General features: G+C 43.7%; 1 protein-coding gene across 1 annotated transcript in view; it reads right to left on the bottom strand.

The window, feature by feature from the left end:
- LOC143291174 (WD repeat-containing protein 48-like) overlaps positions 1 to 21866 on the bottom strand; it is a 57905-nt gene that overhangs the window by 16693 nt on the left and 19346 nt on the right. The window contains exons 6-13 of the mRNA XM_076600888.1: positions 20121 to 20311; positions 19387 to 19491; positions 9574 to 9693; positions 8995 to 9063; positions 2844 to 2934; positions 2156 to 2253; positions 1447 to 1554; positions 988 to 1087 (exon numbers count right to left, since the gene is read on the bottom strand). Of these exons, the coding sequence (XP_076457003.1) occupies positions 988 to 1087; positions 1447 to 1554; positions 2156 to 2253; positions 2844 to 2934; positions 8995 to 9063; positions 9574 to 9693; positions 19387 to 19491; positions 20121 to 20311 (882 nt within the window). The remainder of the gene's footprint in view (positions 1 to 987; positions 1088 to 1446; positions 1555 to 2155; positions 2254 to 2843; positions 2935 to 8994; positions 9064 to 9573; positions 9694 to 19386; positions 19492 to 20120; positions 20312 to 21866) is intronic.

Below are 21866 nucleotides of genomic sequence, written 5' to 3'. Positions count from 1 at the left end.
CGTGTCAGGCAGTTCCGGGCAGTCAGACCGCTCGCCTTTGGGCGGGTCTGACACCCAAGTCGGACCTGACCTCCCTCCAACTTGGCCAGGTTTTCCCCTTCATCGAGGTCAAGGCGCCAGTGACCCTTGGGGTTGGGGTCACAGGATGGCTGGTGCCCACGGGTGGTTTCCCCCATTCTACCCGTACTGGGGCGCCAGGGGTGGAACATGTGTCAGGGACTGAAGGACTGGAAACCAGGGCTGGGCTGGCCATTTCGGCACAATGAGGATCAGCTGCGGGCGTTCCAATCTGGATTTCTGTATCACCTTGGACAGGATTGGAAAGGGAGGAAATGCATAGGCAATCAGACTGCTCCAGTCTAGAGAGAGAGCATCCACTGCCCACGCTGAGGACATGTCAGGATAAAAGTAAAAGAAATGACTTGGGGGAAATGATGTGTGAGTGTGCGCATGTCACCCCCGCTCCCCCACTCCCCCTCACATGCTTGTAAACCCCCTTCCCATCCTGAACAGACACGCACGCATGCACACAAACACACTCGCTTACACACATATGAACACACACACACACACACACACACAAACTTACACACACATGCACACACACACAAACACACACATACACTCATTCACACACACACACATTCATTCATACACACATACATTCACTGCCTACCACTCATTCACACACACACACACACACATACACACACACACACACATCCATTCACTCATTAACATGAACACACACACTCTCACTCATGCATATACACTCACTGACACACGCACGCACACTAACACACACACACACACACACTCACACACACACACAAACATACACTCTCTCACTCATGCACATACACTCACTGACTACTACACACACACACACACTCATTAACACACACATACATAAACACACACACAAGTACGCACACTCACACACACAAACACACACACAAACACACACACACACACATCTTTATTTACTTTTGGTTTCTGGGGCCTCAGGAGGAATATCCAGGCCCAAGTCTCGTGTGGACATCCAGGCAGCAAAGCAGTCTGAGTCGTCCAGGTGAATTGTCAGCAACTTTTACACACAAAACAACAGTTCTTACTTGTGAGTGCACTGCCTCATCTTTTCTGACTTCAAATGACATTTGATAGACCAACAGAATATAATGAATAATCAGTAGTTTTTTGTTTCTGGAGCAGGGTATAACATTTCTTGCTGTTAACATCCTTCAATGGTGCATATAACTCAAGAATGTTTTTTTTGTATTTACAAGTCTTTTGGAAGAAACTTTGCCAAAAAAATGGACAGTTATAATCCCAAAGAAGAAAACAAATTTCCTTCCCTCATATTGTTTTTCCAACTTTATTCTAATATGAATTTATTTAATACTGTGCTGAAATCAGTGAAGGTTAACTGGCAGTGTCAAAACCTACCCCAGTTTTGAGGTCCACTGAGAACCAGTTGGGAACATAGACCATCTTGAAGTGACGCTTTATTTCCTCATCAAAGTCAACCTGGCCTCTGTCTTCCACTTTCTTGGCCTGTGAGACATAGACATCTTGATAGTGTGCATGCGCATAGTCCAACACAATTTGTCCTACATGTACACCATTCACACACAAATACAGGACATTACACTCATGTCATGTATGTGTGTCATATAATTATACAAGAAGTCAAAACAAAAACAAAAAAAATGAACAGGGGGCAATTTGCAAAATGCATATTACAATGCACACCAATGTGGTTGCTCTGACAAAATCTTACAAGGAAAAGTGAGGTAAAAGACAGTTTAACATCCAATGAACATTTTACAAATCCACTATTTCCAAATACATAATGTATAAATCAAACTCTAAGAAAAACAACCCTGGACTTTCACCTGTGTTTGTTCTGTCACGGTTCCAGTACCAGCAGGCTGCTAATATACCACCACATTTCTTTCATTCTGTCAGGTTAACATCTGGGAAATCAGTAATGCATGAAGAACCTGAAATCAATTCTTTTTCTCTCTCAGACACAAAAACACAAACACACAACCACTTCAAAGTCACTTAATCCATTTTTTAATGGAAAGAGATTTTTTTTTTTCCTGCATGTCTCTTATAACATCTTTTGTTTTGAGGAAGAAAAATAACTCACTGTCAGGACATCCCATAATGCAACACTGTTGTCTGTGTCTTTGGTCAGAATGTGTCGTTTGTCATTCAGCACATGGTACTGACGAATACTGGGGCCACCTGAAAACAAATCATCACCATCAACTTAACACCAATATTATCTTGCAATATATACTGCTAATACATTAAGTTGCTCTGCCTGTTTAGTGAGCTAAAAGGGTCACTAAACAGTGACTGAATTCCCTGATCTCCATCCTGGCATTAATGTAACAGTAAAGTGGTCAGAGCAATGAACCCCAGAGGTCTGTGAGGTCCAGGGTTCAAACCTTGTCAGCACCTGCTGGTTTAACATGGAGCATTTCATTATCTCCTGGTTCAGCATGTGGAAACACCCCAGTGTCTCAATCCCCAGCATGAGAAGATCCATGTTGAAGAACATGCACATGAAAGATCCTGTAGTTCAAGTCAGCATTTGGTGGGTTGTTTCTTTTTTTAACACAAGAACATACCAACCCCTAAAAAAGGAAAACTGCTGCCTAAAAGGATAAAGATGGTTGTTCATGAAAAAGCCCACCTAAGAAACGAGTAAACACAAGAGTTGCAGTCTATGAACACAGAAGCACATTCATACAGAGAATTTCTGCAATCTCTGGGTCCAAATACATGCACACAATCATGTCCTCCATTACCATTCAATCCACACACCCTACCTTTAATGACAAAATCTGGCTGAGTGGCTGTAGGGCGAATACGATCATTGTCATATTCCCCTGAAGCTCGAGGGTTGGGCAACTTCACAGGCTGCAATACAACAGTCAGTTTGTCAGCAACAAGCATCCATGGGGAAAAGCTGTAGTTGTCAAAAACGGGTGTGTTCAACACCGTGCACAGTGAGTATGACTGGAGATGAAGGGGGGCGGGGACGGGTATGTGAGGAAATAAGAGTGGTGGGTAAACTTATGACCTGACAAACACAAAGAAACTGAAGACAAAGTGGTTGTAGTTTTTAAATCCACTGACAAGGCATGAACATTGGCCTCAACATTAACAGGCTACACCATTTCAGAACCGGCTTGACATTCATTTTGCCCATCGCTCCTGGTGGAGCATAGGCCATCGATGACCCCTCGCCATCGCACTCTGTTCTGGCCATTCCAGTCCAGTTGGTCCCTTGCTGCTTCAGCTCTGCCTCGGTATCTCGCCTCCAGCTGTTGCGAGGCCGGCCTCTCTTCCTCTTTCCCTGCGGGTTCCAGGTCAGGGCTTGGCGTGTGATGCTGGACGCTGGCTTCCTGAGGGTGTGTCTGATCCAGCCCCACTTCCTCCACAGTATCTGCTTGGCCACTGGTTCCTGTCCCGCTTGCTCCCACAGATCTTCGTTTCGGATCTTCCCCTGCCATCAGATCTTGTAGATGCGCCTCAGACAGGTGTTGAAGAATGTCTGAATCTTCTGCTGCATCGTCTGTGTTGTCCGCCATGTCTCGCATCCGTAGAGCAGAATTGACTTCACATTGGAGTTGAAGATGCGGAGTTTGGTTTTCATACTGATTGCTCCAGATGCCCAGATGTTCTTGAGCATGATGAAATCTGTTCTTGCCTTGCCGATTCTGGCTGTGACGTCTCGGTCCGTGCCTCCCTGTCGGTCAACCACACTTCCCAAGCAGCCGAAAGACTCCACCTCCCTGATGGGCTCTCCACCAACTGTGACTGGAGTGTTGGCAGTGGTGTTGATCTTCATCAGCTCGGTCTTCTTCTTGTTGATCTTGAGCCCTGTCCTGGCTGACGTGGTCTCCAGGCAAGTGGTCTTGTCCTGCATCTGGCTGTGGTTGTGTGACAGGAGCGCCAGGTCGTCAGCGAAGTCGAGATCGTCCAGCTGTGTCCAGAGTGTCCACTGTATACCGTTGTTCCTGCCTGTTGTAGTGGTCTTCATGATCCAGTCGATGACCAGGAGGAAGAGGAACGGTGACAGCAGGCACCCTTGACGAACTCCGGTCTTCACCTCGAAAGTTTCGGACAGCTGGCCTGCGTGGGCAATCCTGCAGCTCATGTCCTGGTAAGTGCACCGGATGAGGGAGATGATCTTCTCTGGGACTCCGTAGTGCCTCAGCAGCTTCCACAGCATCTCTCTGTCCACACTGTCGAAGGCCTTCTCATAATCTATGAAGTTGATGTAGAGGGGGGAGTTCCATTCCAGCAACTGCTCCACGATGATGTGCAGGTTGGCGATCTGGTCGGCACAGGATTTGTTCCGCCGGAAGCCTGCCTGCTGGTCTCGGAGCTTGGGGTCGACGGCCTCTTTCATCCTTTCCAGTAGAACCCTGTTGAGAACCTTGCCTGGCGTTGACAGGAGCATGATCCCTCGGTAGTTGCTGCAGTCCCTGAGGTCTCCTTTCTTTGGCAGCTTGATGATGATTCCTTCTTTCCACTGGGCCGGTACCTCCTCCTTCTCCCAGATCTTGCTGAAGAGGCTGTATAGCATGATGACAGCTATTTCCGTGTCTGCTTTGATGGCTTCTGCTGGTATCTTGTCCGGCCCTGCAGCCTTCCCATTTCTCAGAGTCATGATGGCCTTCTTGATCTCTACCTTTGAGGGTTTGTCGCAGCTGATGGGCAGTTCTGCCTCTGCAGGTGGAATGTCTGGTGGTGCATCAGGGGCGGGGTTGTTCAGCAGCTCCCTGAAGTGTTCTGCCCATCGTTTCAGCTGTTCCTCGGTTGTTGTCAATGGGTTCCCATTTTTATCCTTCACTGGCTTGTCGGTCTGCTGGAACTTGCCTGTCAACTTCTTGGTCACCAGGTACAGGTCCTTCACATTCCCTTGTCCGACTGCTGCCTCTGCTTGACTGGCCAGGTTGTTGATGTAGTCCCTCTTGTCCTTCTTGATGCTCCTCTTTACATCTCTGTCCACTGCTGTGTACTCTTCCTGTGCCTTTGCCTTAGTTGCTCTTGTTCTGCTCATGTTCAGCAAAGTTTTCTTCTCTTTCCTTGTTTCCAGCTTGTGGATGGTGTTGGCAGAGATCCATTCTTTGTGCTGAGTTTTCTTCTTGCCAAGGACCTCTTCACATGTGTCATGCCAGAGCTTCTTGCTGTGTTCCCACTGTGTCTCGATGTCCATCTCACCGTCTTCTATCAGCTCTTGTAGAGGCTGGAACCTGTTGGAAAGGCTGGTCTGGAATGCTGCTTGTGTGTCTTTGTTTCTGAGCAGTCCAACATTGTACCTTGTCCGTGTGTTGTTGGCGTTGGTGAATCTCTTGAGGCGAAGTCTCACTGTTGTCGTAAGAAGGTGGTGGTCTGATGACACATCAGCTCCTCTCATCACTCGTACACCCTGCCATGATCTCCTGAACTTGTGGCTAATGCAGATGTGGTCGATCTGGTTCTCTGTGACGTGGTTTGGGGATCTCCATGTGGCCTTGTGGATGCGCTTGTGTGGGAAGATACTTCCTCCTATCACCAGCTGGTTCAGGGCGCACAGGTCTGCAAAGCGCTCACCATTTTCATTCATCTGTCCCAGTCCGTGTGTCCCCATGGTGTCCTTGTAGCCGGTGTTGTCCCTTCCGATCTTGGTGTTGAAATCTCCCATCAGTAGGGTTATGTCTTTGGCTCCTCTTCTGTCTATCACTGTCTATAGTTGTTGGTAGAAGTCATCTTTCTTCTCTTCTTCAGCATCATTGGTGGGAGCATAGTACTGGATGATGTTCAGCCTGATGTCATTCTTCTTGGTGGTAAACTTGGCTGTGATGATGCGGGAGTTGATAGGTTCCCAGCCGATGAGTGCCCCCTGTGCCTCCGGTGCCAGCATCAGGGCCACACCCTCAGTGTGGGGGGCTCCATCCTCTGTGTGTCCTGAATACAGCAGTTGCTCTCCAGATGAAAGTCTCATCTGTCCTGACTGTAGCCACCTTGTCTCACTCAATCCTAGCACTCCGATCTTGTAGTTTTTCATCTCTCTCGCTACTTGGATGGTTCTTCCTGCTTCATATATCATCCTGATGTTCCATGTGGCTACTCGCATTGTTGTCCTGAGTGTCAGAAGGGGAGTCAGCCTTGCAGCTTCCTTTCGGCTTTCACTGCACCGCATCATAAGTCTCCGGGATGGAGACCCTTCCTTGCCCAGGTGAATGTTTTGGTTCTTTGTCGTCGATGCTTCTGTAACTGGTCTTTTTTACAGGCAGGGTAGTTAACCCTACGCAAACCCCTTTATCCTCTGGGCGAGGTGGTCCTGCCTTAGTCGCCTCTTATGACATGCATGGCAGGGCAGTGGGTCTATTCTATCAGTGCCCAACCCACAGGGCAAAACCGGCTTGACAGGGAAAGTGATATTTCTGAAGACTAGCATGCAGTTTTTCGAAGTAATTGTATATGCTCCTGATATTGACTGTCACAAATTCTCCAGCAATGTTTTGACTCTCAACTGGCTCTAAAACAGAAGATTAAGAGCAGTTCTAAGGCGACCCTCCATTTCAAAGTGTGGCCTCTCTGCTAATGTAACTGACCTCATTATGGAAATCATGACACAGAGCAAGATAACTTAATGTAAGTGACTAATACCCAGTTTACTAAAGCTTACATTGCTGATGTAACCATGTCAAATGTTGCTGCACTGGACTGGGCAACTGTATCTTTTTTCTTATCCTGGTCACAAATAAATTTGCTGATGGCTTTATTTTCAACAATTTTCAAGAAAAACTTGTCACAAATTCACCACTGCCTGGATTTCAGTTGGGTTCAAGGAACCTGAAAACAGTTGTTGTTTTTTTCTTCAAATAATCACAGAATTTCAGGGGGCATTTGAAAACTGTAAGGGTGAGCTGATAGTTACTCTAATTTTTGACTCACTTGTGTAAACAAAGTGAGTCTCTGTTTTAACCCGGTGTTCGGTTGTCTCTCTCTCTCTCTCTCTCTCTGTGTGTGTGTGTGTGTGTGTGTGTGTGTGTGTCCGTGGTAAACTTTAACATTGCCATTTTCTCTGCAAATACTTTGTCAGTTGACACCAAATTAGGCATAAAAATAGGAAAAATTCAGCTCTTTCCAGTCATCTTGTTTAAAACAATATTGCACCTCTGGGATGGGCACAAAAATTTTTTTTTAAAAAGAAGCCAAATTATATGCAAACTGCATTTACTGTTATATTTTTTTAATTCTCTAAACTTGACACTTTGATATGATATTCTGACACAACAACAAGAGCAGTCATTTTTATCATTTTTTGTTCAAACAGGAACTTCTTTTGCTAAGCATGGAAGTTATATTTACTTTGCAAACGTTTTGGTGCAGATAGTAAAAAAGGGAAATTAATCTGTAATTAATGCTAGGGGACTTAATCTGCTTTAAACTGATCTTTCTTATCTTAAACATTACATTTTGAAATTATACTCAATACATAAAAAGCTTGTGTGTTTTACTCTCAGTGTACAGGGCTTTCACTATGTTCATTCGCCTAAGTTGTCTTTTTCGGAAAATACTAAAATCAATACGAAGAGTGGACTTTATAGATCTACTGGCTGAGCCCTGAAGGTCATGGGCAAAAATCAATTGCGTACACATATTTATACATATTCAAAGCGTGTGCTCATATTCTTCGCGAACGCGAACGACGCCATTTTGTTTCAAGTTGTTGGCCTGCCCGTTCAATCCTATATTCAATCGACAATACAAGATAACATGTGATGGAAAGTTGGAGAAGGAGACCGTTAAATATTTATTCAGAGAAAGATTTGTGAACGCCTCATCACTTACTGGATTATGCCCCAAAGTGCCATAAAGATATCCACAAAATCAGTCGGAATTCACAGTTAAAAATAATAAACCATGAGAGTTAATACCCTTGAACTGATGAAACGCAAAAATTTCCAGTCTTGACTTTTCTCAAAATGAAGTCCTTTTCACTTCATACAACGTTTAGAAGTACTTATACACCAGAATAATATGATTTGAACAGCATTCTCACGGCGAATACCACAATCGATTTATCGCCCTTTAAAAAAAAAGCATGTTTAAATATATTTTTGAATGTCAGTTAAGGAGCCACAATAGCGTAATGGATAAGACAGTTTCTTCCCATCCGAACACGTGGGGTTCGAATCTGCCGTTAGGACTTTTTTTTTTCCTTTTTTCTTTTTCTTTTAACCCGAAGCTTTATAATAACAAATACAGAACACATTTTAATGATTAGATTTTTTTTTAAAAGTGTATCACAAGTGAGTCTCGAAGGCCTTGCCTCTCTTGTTTTTTTGGACAGCATCTGTATACTGAGTTAGGCTTACTTTTTGTCTCATTATTCAAATGGCAGACTATGTTGGATATTTCATTGGTATATGTTGTCAGTCACTGAAGACAGTGGTGTAACGATCTCACTGCACCAAAAAGTGACCAGTGCAGATCTAAGGCCAGTCTATGGCTTAAAGAACAGAAATGCATGACCATTAACAGTCTCCTTCAAACACTAGCTGCTGACTGCAGTCTCTCTTTCCTAACATCTGATGTTCTGGTTGGTTTGGAACCATGTCACAGGACTGACTCTCTCATTTCTGCTATATGTGAAGAGCAGTGATCTCATTTTGTAATTTGCTTTCTCCCCTGTAGCCACATTCTAGCTGCTGCTTTTTCCTGCTTCCTCATCATCTCTTTTCTTTTTTAGTGGAAGAGGGGTGGAATCAAGAGCTGCAGCCAGTCTGCCTTCATACTCAAAAGACTGGCATCCATCTGTATTGAGAGTCTATACAATAATGCCTCCAAAAAGCAAACAAAACCAAACAGTCGAACAACATTCTACATTCATTGCTCCTTTAGATCCACTGGCAGCAAATGTGTGTGCTACACACACACAGACACACACACACACACGCACAAACAAACACAACTCACCCAGTTTTTTATACTGGAGTCTGTTGTTGCAACCCATAGTGTGGGAGGGTCTGTTGGTGTCAGCTCCAACTGAACAACAGAAAGAAAAATCAACTGAACAAGAAACAAGACAACATTTCATTAAATCATGGTGATGGAAAAAGCAATTGAACATGCTTTTTTCACAAAGTCATGGGTCATTAAAGAGAATATAATACACATAAATGTATCAACATAAACATAGCAATACACATGATGAAGCTTTACCAAGATTTTTTGTTTTCAAATGACCTAGCACAGGCAGCCTTACAAATGAGCTTACCTATAAAGTGATGCTTTGTAACAGGAGACTGGGTTGTTGTTTTTTACAGACAGGTACAATCAATTCACAGACAATCTCAACAGAACAACAGATGCTTTCTCTCCAGATGATTTACCTTTGAGAGAGGTGCTTTCTCCTCCAAGATGACAGACCTTTTAGACAGCTTTGCTGTGAACAAATCCATGGAGAAGACAAGTACTTCCTCTTCACAGACAAGTTCAGTTGTAAAGAAGTGCTCTCTGTTCACACGAGCACAGTTAATGAGTTTAAAAGCTCACCTTTAAGACTGGTGCTTTTTCTTCACAGACGAGTTCACGGTTGTCAGGGTTTCTGATGTCTGTGGCCCACACCTGATGGTCGCGGCCGCCGGAATATAGTGTGGAGAAAGAGTCATTGGCCTGTGAAACAAGTATGTCTGTCCGTTTAACACACGACCCATGAAAAAAATATGTCTGTCTGTTTAAACACATAGCCCATGAAAAAAGTATGTCTGTCTGTCTAACACATGACCTATGAAACAAGCATGTCTGTTTCACACATGGCCCTTGAAACAAATATGTCTGTCTGTTTAACACATGGCCTGTGAAACAAGTATGTCTGTTTCACACATGGCCTGTGAAACAAGTATGTCTGTCTGTTTCACACACGGCCTGTGAAACAAGTATGTCTGTCTGTTTAACACATGGCCTGTGCAACAAGTATGTCTGTCTGTTTAACACATGGCCTGTGAAACAAGTGTCTGTCTGTTTAACACATGGCCTATGAAACAAGTATGTCTGTCTGTTTCACACATAGCCTGTGAAAAAAGTATGTCTGTTTCACACACGGCTTGTGAAACAAGTATGTCTGTCTGTTTCACACATGGCCTGTGAAACAAGTATGTCTGTCTGTTTAACACATGGCCTGTGAAACAAGTATGTCTGTCTGTTTCACATATGGCCTGTGAAACAAGTATGTCTGTCTGTTTCACACATGGCCTGTGAAACAAGTATGTCTGTCTGTTTCACACATGGCCTGTGAAACAAGTATGTCTGTCTGTTTAACACATGGCCTGTGCAACAAGTATGTCTGTCTGTTTAACACATGGCCTGTGAAACAAGTATGTCTGTCTGTTTAACACATGGCCTATGAAACAAGTATGTCTGTCTGTTTCACACATAGCCTGTGAAAAAAGTATGTCTGTTTCACACAAGGCCTGTGAAACAAGTATGTCTGTCTGTTTCACACATGACCTGTGAAACAAGTATGTCTGTCTGTTTCACATATGGCCTGTGAAACAAGTATGTCTGTCTGTTTCACACACGGCCTGTGAAACAAGTATGTCTGTCTGTTTCACACATGGCCTGTGAAACAAGTATGTCTGTCTGTTTCACACATGGCCTGTGAAACAAGTACCGGTATGTCTGTTTCACACATGGCCTGTGAAACAAGTACCGGTATGTCTGTTTAACACATGGCCTGTGAAACAAGTATGTCTGTTTCACACATGGCCTGTGAAACAAGTATGTCTGTCTGTTTCACACACGGCCTGTTAAACAAGTATGTCTGTCTGTTTAACACATGGCCTGTGAAACAAGTATGTCTGTCTGTTTCACACATGACCCGAGAAAAAAGAATGTCTGTTTCACACATGGCCTGTGAAACAGGTATGTCTGTCTGTTTCACATATGGCCTACGAAACAAGTACGTCTGTTTAACAAAATCATGACCTTTGAAACAAGTATGTCTGTCTGTTTAAGATATGGCCTGTAAAACAAGTACGTCTGTTTAACAAAATCATGACCTCTGAAACAAGTATGTCTGTCTGTTTAAGATATGGCCTGTCAAACAAGTATGTCTGTTTCACACAAGACCCGAGAAAAAAGAATGTCTGTTTCACACATGGCCTGTGAAATAAGTATGTCTGTCTGTTTCACACATGGCCCGAGAAAAAAGAATGTCTGTTTCACACATGGCCTGTGAAACAAGTATGTCTGTTTAACACATGGCCTGTGAAACAAGTATGTCTGTCTGTTTCACATACGGCCTACGAAACAAGTACGTCTGTTTAACAAAATCATGACCTCTGAAACAAGTATGTCTGTTTAACACATGGCCTGTAAAACAAGTACATCTGTTTAACAAAATCATGACCTCTGAAACAAGTATGTCTGTCTGTTTAACAAAATCATGACCTCTGAAACAAGTATGTCTGTCTGTTTAACACATGGCCTGTGAAACAAGTATGTCTATCTGTTCAACACAACCATGACCTCTGAAACAGGTATGTCTGTCTGTTTAACACAACCATGACCTCTGAAACAAGTATGTCTCTCTGTTTAAGATATGGCCTGTGAAACAAGTATGTCTGTTTCACACATGACCCGAGAAAAAAGAATGTCTGTTTCACACATGGCCTGTGAAACAAGTATGTCTGTCTGTTTCACACATGACCCGAGAAAAAAGAATGTCTGTTTCACACATGGCATGTGAAACAAGTATGTTTAGTGGATGTTGAATCAGAGCAAGCACTACAGAAGACCACTCATGTGACTTAGCACCAATGCAGGGTCCACTCTGGTGTGTGACCTCCTTGCTACCTAATACCAATAGGTCCTTGTGGACTGCCAAAGCTGTGACTGTGGCAGAGGAACCTGGGAGTGGCTGTGTGTGGTGGGGAGAGTGGGTTGGAAGGGGGAGGCTTCTAATGACTAGTGTGGGAGTAATGTCCATAAATTGGCATGGATGGTGGAGCAGAAAGGCACTAACACAAAAAGAGGATTGAAGAGATAGGGGTATTTGGGGTGAGGGGAATTCAGACCCTTCGAAGAGAGCAACAGGGCATTTTCCTTTCTCTTGCTGTGCCTGACAGTACTTGAGTTTTATCTCGGCAATTCATCATTCTCCCATTGTACAGGACTGAGACACATCACTTAACAGTTTAGTGTGCTCCTCATCTGTCACAACTCAAAAACTTCCCAATGCTGCCAGCGATGGGTGATACTCAAAACTGGAAGAAAATAAAAAGAGGAACAATCTTGTAAGACAAAAGAAAAGAAGAAGAAACAGCAGCCGGTAAAAGGTTCCACCACATGCTTGGGGATCCAAAAAGGATGCAATGGAGGTTAACATGTGTGAAGAGCATGAGGGATCAGCTCAGCTGTATCAACCTGTGCTGTTATCAGCTAAATGAGCACTGATAAGTGAAGTGTAGTTAACCTTAATATGGATCTACAATGGGATGCTATCCAACACTGGACCAAATCTTTAAACAGGATATAATAGTGGAAGGAAAACAAGTGTTCCATCATAAAATGACTTTGACAAAGAAACTTAAAAAAAAAAAAAAACCCACAAAAATATCCATTCATCCACCCACCGATATACATAGAGAGTGAGACAGAGAAAGGATGACAGACACACAGATAAACAGACATGTAGACATGAAAAGCTTAAATTTTCTTAAAATCGTCAGTAAACAGCCTTGAGGTCAAGATTCAAAAACACTTATTCATCTCACTACTGCACTGGTAAGATCTAGATTGATGTATGGACAGGAGGTATTTTTCTCAGCTCTGAATGCTTTCCTTAAAAAAATGCAAAGACTAGATAGCAAAGCCATAAAGCTGGCCCTAGGTGTTCTGTTTCATACAAACACATTACAGTCATAAAGGGCTGCAGGAATACTACCTCTTAATGAATTAAGAAAGCTAGCATCGGCAAAATATGTAATTAGAGCAAATGCTACAGAAAATTCTGTCAAAACTGAGATTAATATACGGTCTGACAAACTTTTTTCGAAACGAGCGAAACAGAACAGAAATCTAGAAACTATTTCTATATACGTGTCAGATACTATTAATCAATCAATGTTGATCCACAAAATGTTGCTCCGATTATGAGCACTTCACCAGTTCCATTACGGGAATTAACGGGAGCAGCTTTTGATATTCAATATTGTGACATTAAGAAAGATGAAAATCCCAATATACTAGCTTCTCGAGTCAAATCACACTTGTCTGAAACATACCCTCACCACTTAAAAATATATACAGACGGTTCTGTTCTAGAAAATCAGTTTGCTGGTTCTGGATATGCAATTCCTGCTTTGGAAATTGAAAAGTCATATCATATTGGAAAGGGCTTCTCAATTTTTACAGCTGAATTAATTGCCGTCCTTATGGCATTAACATATCTAACTGATCTGCCCCTAAACTTGATTAATGTTTTATTTTGTGTCGATTCAAAATCAGTTCTGCAGTCTATCAAATCAGGTTGTATGAATATTAATTATAACACCATTTTTTAAATAAGATTTTTGATTCACTGTATTCAAATGAGAGGAACTAATATTGAAATGTGCTGGATTCCCTCACACTGTGGGCTTTTCTCTAATTAACGTGCAGAGCATCTTGCAAAGCTTTGAGCTAAAACCGCTTTAAATGCAATTGAACTTCCTCATCGTTTATCATCATCTGAAATGTGTAATATTGTTGAAAGAAATATGCAAAATTCCTTTATGTCTTTAGAAGTTAACACTTCTGCCTTATTAAATGCTAAAAGAACTGGCAGGGCTGTTAAGAGCAATATTTGATTATTGATAATTTTTTTGTCCTAATCCCGCTTCCCACGTCCCGCCTCTCACACACACCCTTCCAATATTATGTTTTTTCTTTCTCCAATCACTGACACTCATCCTCTCCATTTTAGATTTTGTACTCTATCTTTTCCACATTTTGTTCTGTGTGTGTGTGTGTGTGTGTGTGTGTGTGTGTGTGTGTGTGTGTGTGTGTGTGTGTGTGTGTGTGTGTGTGTGTCCCTTTCTTAGTCCCCTCCCCCTTGCTGCCCCGCACCCCCCCTCCCCTCCACCTCAATCGCCCCCCTTTTCATTCGAATACACAGAAATGTTGATTTCTAATTAATAATAACAATCATCATTATGATATAAATGATAATAATCCAGATGATAATATCATTTATTTTCAGTCTAATATCATCATCTTAGATGAACAGACTATAAATAAATAAATAAATAAATAAATGAATGATAAACAAGACATGTGGTGTGTGTCCATCGAGATCGATGGTGACCATCGTTGTCATCCAGCTGGGGGATGGGGGAAGGGTGGTGGTGGTGGGGGGGGGAATGCTCATGAATCTATCTGTGAATGCGCAGATGGCTGAATAGTCTAATCTGCGCACGAAATGTTCGCTGACAGTTGGGGCAGACAAAGACAGGCATATCATTGTCAGGGAGCTTGTTTGCCCGTGACTTTCTGGCCTGCCTCTTCTGAACAGCTGCAGCAGTCCTGTTGGCCTCGCACAACTTGGCGCCTTTGTGCACAGCAGCGCGCCATTTGTCACGGTCCACTGCAGATTTCTCCCAGGAGTCAGGGTTGATATCAAACGCTTTCAGAGAGACTTTCAGAGTATCTCTTAAGTGCTTTTTCTGACCTCCGTGTGATCTCTTCGCTTGTTGCAGCTCGCCATAGAAGAGCCTTTTGGGTAGCCGATGGTCTGGCATGTGCGCCACATGTCCAGCCCAGCGAAGCTGGGACTGCATCAGGATGGTGAAGATGCTGGGAAGGGTGGCTTTTGCAAGCACCTCCGTGTCTGGGGCCCTGTCTTGCCACGTGATGTTCAGTGGCTTCCTGAGGCATATTGTGTGGAAGTGGTTCAGCTTCTTGGCGTGTCATTGGTACACTGTCCAAGTTTCGCAGGCGTACAGTAGTGTGGGGAGAACTACTGCTCTGTAGACCTTTAGCTTGGTCTCAAGACCAATGCCTCTTCTGTTCCAAACATTTGCATAGAGACTACCAAAGGTTGCGCTTGCTCTTGCAATCCTGACGTTCACTTCATCGTCGATGGTCGCATTTCGTGACAGTGTGCTGCCAAGGTATGTGAACAGCTCCACCGCACTGAGTCTCTGACCGTTGACTTTGATGTTGGGCTCAACGTGGGGTTTCCCTGGGGCTGGCTGATGGAGAACTTCAGTTTTCCTTGTGCTGATGGTAAGGCCAAAGTTCCTGCTGGCGGTGGCAAACTTGTCGACGCTGAGTTGCATGTCAGCTTCAGATCCAGCGTTTAGGGCACAATCATCAGCAAACAAAAAGTCTCTGATGATGTCTGTCATGACCTTCGTTTTTGCTTGAAGCCTTCTGAGGTTAAACAGCTTGCCATCTGTTCGGTACTTTAGGCCGATTCCAACATCGCCATCTCTGAAGGCATCAGTAAGCATTGCAGAGAACATGAGGCTGAACAGTGTTGGAGCCAGCACACAGCCTTGCTTGACACCATTCGTGACAGGAAAAGGAGCAGATGTTTCACCATTTGTCCTGGACTCGAGCCTGCATGCCTTCATGGAACTGGCTGACCAAGGAAATAAATTTCCGAGGGCATCCATACTTGGCCATGATCTTCCACAGTCCCTCTCTACTCACGGTGTCGAAGGCCTTAGTGAGGTCGACACAGGTGGAGAACAGATCAGCATTTTGCTCCTGACATTTCTCTTGCAGCTGCCTTGCAGCAAACACCATGTTGGTGGTTCCGCGCTCTTTCCAGAATCCACATTGGCTCTCAGGCAAATGACCTTGGTCAAGGTGTGCTGTGAGGTGGTTTAGTAGGATCCTGGCAAGTATCTTGCCTGCAATGGAGAGCAAGGAAATGCCCCGATGGTTATCACAGGCTTGCCGGTTCCCCTTTCGCTTGTACAAGTGAATGATAGATGCATCTTTGAAATCCTGGGGGATCGTCTCTTCTTTCCACATGAGTGAGTACAGCTGATGGAGCTTCACAGTCAGCACAGTGCCTCCATCCTTGTAGACCTCTGCTGGTATGGAGTCTGAGCCAGGTGCTTTGCCACTGGATAGCGATTTAAGACACTGTTGAAGTGCTCAGCCCAGCGTTCGAGAATTTTATCCTTCTCGGTGATCAAGGTATTCCCATCTGCACTGAGGAGGGGGGATGATCCTGAGGATGTGGGGCCGTAGACTTCTTTTAAAGCATCATAGAACCTCTTCATATCGTGCCTGTCTGCATATCCCTGGATCTCATCTGCTTTGTCACTCAGCCACTTATCCTGCATATGACGTAACTTTCGCTGAACAGTCCTGCGGATGGCATTGTATGCATCCTTTTTTGATGTGGACTTTGGGTTGCTCAGGTAGGCTTGATGCAGACGGCGTTTCTCATCCAGAAGCTTCTTGATTTCATCACAGTTTTCATCAAACCAGTCTTTGTGTTTTCTGGTCATGGGTCCCAGGGTCTCTGAAGCTGTACTGTAGATCAGCTCGCGTAGGGTCCTCCAGTCAGACTCCACATTCTGGTTGTCTAGAGAGGCAGATTCCAGATGATTTCCAGCAGCTCCACAAAGGTCTGTTTGATGGTGATGTTTTTCAGCTTAGCGATGTTGAGCCGTTTTGGAGCCTTCTGGCCTTGGGGGCGTCTCTTGGATTGGATTCGAATATTCAGCTTCAAGACTACAAGGCGATGGTCTGTCCAACACATGGTCTTTGTCACATGTACATTTTTCCTATCCCTTTTCCTGACGATGACATAATCGATGAGATGCCAATGCTTTGAGCGAGGGTGCATCCATGACGTCCTGTTACGGGTAGGGAGGCAGAAAACTGTGTTGGTTATCAGCAGTTTGTGCTCTGCACAGGTCTGAAGCAAAAGCAATCCATTTGGGTTGCAGTGGCCCACACCGTGCTTTCCAATCACTCCATCCCAGGAGATGTAGTCAGAGCCAACTCTAGCATTGAAGTCCCCAAGAATGATGAGCTTGTCTGCTTTCTGGATAGCAGCAATGACAGAGTGAAGGTCCTCGTAGAACTTCGCCTTCACTTCATCCGGGTTGGTCATGGTTGGGGCATAGGCACTGACAATGGTGAGGTGCTTCTGGCCAGATGCTAGTGGGAGTTTCATGGTCATAAGCCTATCGTTGACTCCCTTTGGGATTCCAGCTAGCTTGCTGACAAGTGCTGTTTTTACTGCAAAACCAACACCAGCCTCACGTCGCTCTTCGCTTCCTCGTCCACTCCAGAAGAAGGTGTAACCAGATCCCCGTTCATAGAGCTCGCCTTCGCCTGCAAGCCGAGTCTCACTCAAGGCTGCGATGTCGATGTTGTATCTGGCGAGTTCGGATGCAACAAGTGCCGTTCTCCTCTGGGGTCTGTCTGCGTCATCTCTGTCCAGGAGAGTCCTTATGTTCCAAGCACCAATGGTGAGAGGAACGATCCTTGTTTTTTTCTTTTCTTTCTCTTTGTTTCGACCGCTGATGCAGGGTCCCCGCCAACCGCGTTATGCTGGCCAGGGTGATATGGAGCAGGCAATTTTTAGGCACCTTTTCTAGCCCCTTCCTCATGCCAGGGAGGTGAGCAGTGCATTCCTAAAGAGGGCTGCTCAGACGGCTGCCGAGCTCCATCGCTGCTCCTGTCGATGAAGAACGACCCTATGGCCTGAGCCGCCTGCGTTCAGGTCTGCGGCTGCGACTGCCAGTGTACCCACACCTGTCGTTTCGTCGCTCGCCTGTCGCCACAGGACTTGGGGGTGATGAAAGGATGAAGGATGAAAGGTCATTAAGGATGACTGATGACTTGCGCGATGAGTTTGTTTAAAGTGAAGAGGAGTTGCACAACGTCGACCTCGTTCTTTCGTCCGGGTCCACCGATTTCCAGTGGCAAGACAAAGTCGAGACGACTGGAGGATGAGCACGGATGCAGTGGATGACCAAGATATCCTTTCGGTGTCTCATCTTGCTCTCTGCACTCCACAGTGTGTTGCTGTAACCGTGTTCCTCTCCGTTGAACCGATAGGTTTCTTCCGCAGATTCTGCCGGATCCAGACTTCGCATGCATGGGTAGACACACCCCGGGGGCCAACTGCGTGTGGCATGCACAAAGAACGGTGGAGCTAGATGGCCGTCGGTGGCTCTCCTGAGCTGACGCCCTTTTATGGATCTTGTTTTTAATTCCATAAGGGTGTCTAGCCACCCGCCTCACCAGTCCCGGAAGGGAGTGGTGCGAGTGCTGGTTTAGTCGCCGGCAACCCAACCCTGAACAGGTTGTACTGGATTACAAGTTACCAGTAGCAGATCTAATGACCTGACCTGACAATGAGACATGTAGAAAAACAGAAAGAGAGAAAGAGAGGTAAATATTAAACAGTTAAGACATGAAATATGTGAATAATTATGTACCGAGATTTGAAATAAATGAACACATAAAGCTATCAACCCAAACTGCAATAATCCTCATATGAGTAATGAATGTAAATAATCATAAAACTAACAAACAAAGCATCTGCATTCAGGGTGACCAGAAATGCCAACCCTTGTCAAGTGTTTGTAAGAACAATCAGGAAATCTGGTGGGAACATTCTGACTTTGGTAGGAACGCTCAGACTCCAAGCCACATCAGCAAACGTACATTAGTTTACTGCTACTGTTCAAAGCAGAACTTTTGTTAATATGCCTGGCATTTTTCACAAGTCTATTGACATTGTCACTCCCCCCCATGGCTGATAGAAACGTCCAATAAGCATGCCAGTTCCCAAAAATGGAGGGCATAATACACAGATATCTCTGTGTACATTTAGCAAAACTTCTGTTCCTGCTGCTGCTTCCTTACAGCTGACACATCTGTGGCACTGCGCTGCTTCCCTGGTCTTTGTTTGTCTTGTTTCTCAAAATCGGAATCCATGGCTGACTTCTCTGTTTTCAGCCACTTGTTCCTGCTTGGCACTCCATAGCTTAATCCACCAGGCACAGACACTGACTGAGACGCAACTTGATTTAGCCACATTCTCTCTTGTTCAGGCAAACGATTAAGCTGATTGATCTACTCAATTCTGTTTCATGTAAACAAGCAGCCGATAAGCAGAGTATCATCATGTGAAACCAAAGTTAGCAGTGACTGCCATGGCCTCATGACCAATAGGTCTAGAGTGTCTGGGCAATGTTATGACAGGAAAGCATGTGACCATGCTATGTAGTTGAAAATGAACTCATTGGAATAATTCTGACATTGGCGTAACGTCAGAACAAACTGCGAATCGAGTGTAACAAAATACAGTGAAATCATAACAGTTAGCATGTCTGGGTAACGTCTCACCTGCAATGCCCACACTCCTTCATCATGCACTCGGAAGGTAGCGACGCATCGCTGCTGACCCAATGACCACAGTCGTATGGTGCCGTCAGAACTGCCTGACAAACACTGCAACACGCATGTTATGTTCTTTTGCATCCACACTCATACACTGGACTGTGTTCTCTGCATGAGGTTACACTTTAAGTCATGTCTTCTTTTTATTCAAACTATTTCCAAAGAACAGAAACATTTGAGCTATTTTCTTGACAAATTTTCCTCAAAAACACAACACACAAATTACTAATTTCTTGATACTGACTTGTCTTTATCAAATGAATTGTTTTCTTTCAATACTATGCACTGAAACATTTGTCAATGCTACCTACAGTAACAGGACCATTCACATCTCTAAGGGAAGTTGTATGTCTCTCTCTGTGTAACAAAGTATAAGAGGACTGCCATGAGTCATAAAAAGCATCTGGACTGAAGCAGACTTATCTCCACATCAGCTGTCTGCAAAGGCTGATCCATTTCTTGATTTCTGCACTTTCTTCAATCTCCCCTCTCTCTATAATAACCCTGAAAAGTTATTACTTTTTTTTACAGAAGAATTGGTTATCTGCTCTGGTTTAACTTCTGCCATACTGACCATCAAAGTGATAGATCATATTAACAGTCATTAATTCCTATAATCATCCATATATACAAAATATACTTGCTATCCTCACATAAATGCAAAGAAAAACCCCACAAACCTGTGTTCCATCTCGATTCAAGACCAGAGCCTTGACGTTGTCTGTGTGACCTTTCAGTTTCATCAGCTTGTGACAGGTGCGAGGATCCCAGACCCGCAACACTTTTTCCGTGGACCCAGAAACAATGACTGTTCCTGGTGGGTTCATGGCAAGGCTATAAATAGAATCCTTGTTTCCTGTGAGGCTTGATGCTGTGGAAAGTAACAGAGCTTCCTGATCAAAATCACATAAACAAATAATGTCTGCATAAAAATCAAAATGATGTAACAATAATCTTTATAGAAAAAAAAATCTAGTCAGAGAATATAAGCAATTAATTAAACATCATGTGGAGATAAGGGCTCATCTTACTTCAGAACTCAGTCTGTGTATGTACAATGAAGTAAAGATTCCTGCTAGACTTGATCTTTAATGAAGTGTTCATGCCACTATATATCTGTTAGACTTGATATCTGATAAAGTGTTCATGCCACTAATCGTGTTACACTTGATCTTTGATATGTGTTCATTCCCTTTTTCCTGTTTGGCTTGATATTTGATAAAGTGTTCATGTCACTATATCCTGTTAGACTTGATATTTATTGATGAGTTCATGCCACTATATCCTGTTAGACTTGATTGTTGATAAAGTGTTCATACCATGATATATCTGTTAGACTTGATATATCCCTGTCCACCCAAATCTGATGAAAAATGCATGATTATTATTATCTAACCCTTCGCTATCAGGGGTTTTTCCACATAAAACTGGTGCATATTCTAAAAAAATCCTCTGCGTTTTGTTATCGGAGACAGACCGATAAAAGTGTCTATTTTCTGAAAGGTAAATGAATACACAATACAAAACATGTGCTGTTTTCTCATTTTGTATTTTTCCAAAGATGTGCAGTTGTTTTGAAATCAGTGTTTCGTTTTTTGTCAGACTTTCAACTTGTTCATTACAAACATGAGTCTGGTCCTTTGTACAGTGATATATTTTCTAGACAAATGGTGTATGTGCGGTCAAGGTCACATGCCTCACAGGCTGAGCGTTCTGCTCCCATGTTTTATGTCCTGTTTTACCTGCGTCACTCTGTGTTAGACTCTAATTTTTAGTGTAAAACTGTGTAATGGATCAATCTTTACAAAGAGGTGTATATTGTGTTGTGCCAATCATCAGACTCTTCACACTTCGGGTTTTTATCTTTCTCCGTTTTACCACCATTCAGCGAGTGCAGCAGCCATGGCTGACAGCTTTTACACCAGTCCCGCACGTGAAACGACAATGTCCAATCTTCAAATGATAAGCACACACGGTCTATTCCAAAGATTCATACAAAAGCCTTCCGTGAACGTTCCTTTTCTTTTGTCACACCCAGTGGAATTCATTACCCTCACACCTCTGTTACACCTCAACACCCACGACCAAGAGAGCACTAAAAACATATCTTTTCAAACTGTCCTTTTCTCACTAAAACTTTTCCAATCTGCATATGCTTGCTGTGATCTCATTGCTGGATGTGCTCTATGTCTTGATTTATATGCATTTGTGATGATTTTGGTGTTTGTTGTGATGCCTGGTTCCTTGGTGTATATTTTTGACTATGGTGAATGTGATGTGCTTTGTTTTGCTGTGATTTGTGCCTCTGTGATTTGAGACTGTGATGTTGTGATTTGAGATTGTGATGTTGCCTATCTTGATTTACATATTTTTATGTCACTTAGTCTTAAATATGTATATTTTAGTCAATGTCATGAAAGACTGTG

The sequence above is a fragment of the Babylonia areolata genome, chromosome 16, assembly GCF_041734735.1.
Source record: "Babylonia areolata isolate BAREFJ2019XMU chromosome 16, ASM4173473v1, whole genome shotgun sequence".
NCBI lineage: Eukaryota > Metazoa > Mollusca > Gastropoda > Neogastropoda > Buccinidae > Babylonia > Babylonia areolata.
The sequence above is the reverse complement of the archived record's forward strand: the minus strand, read 5'-3'. Positions and strand labels throughout refer to the sequence as shown.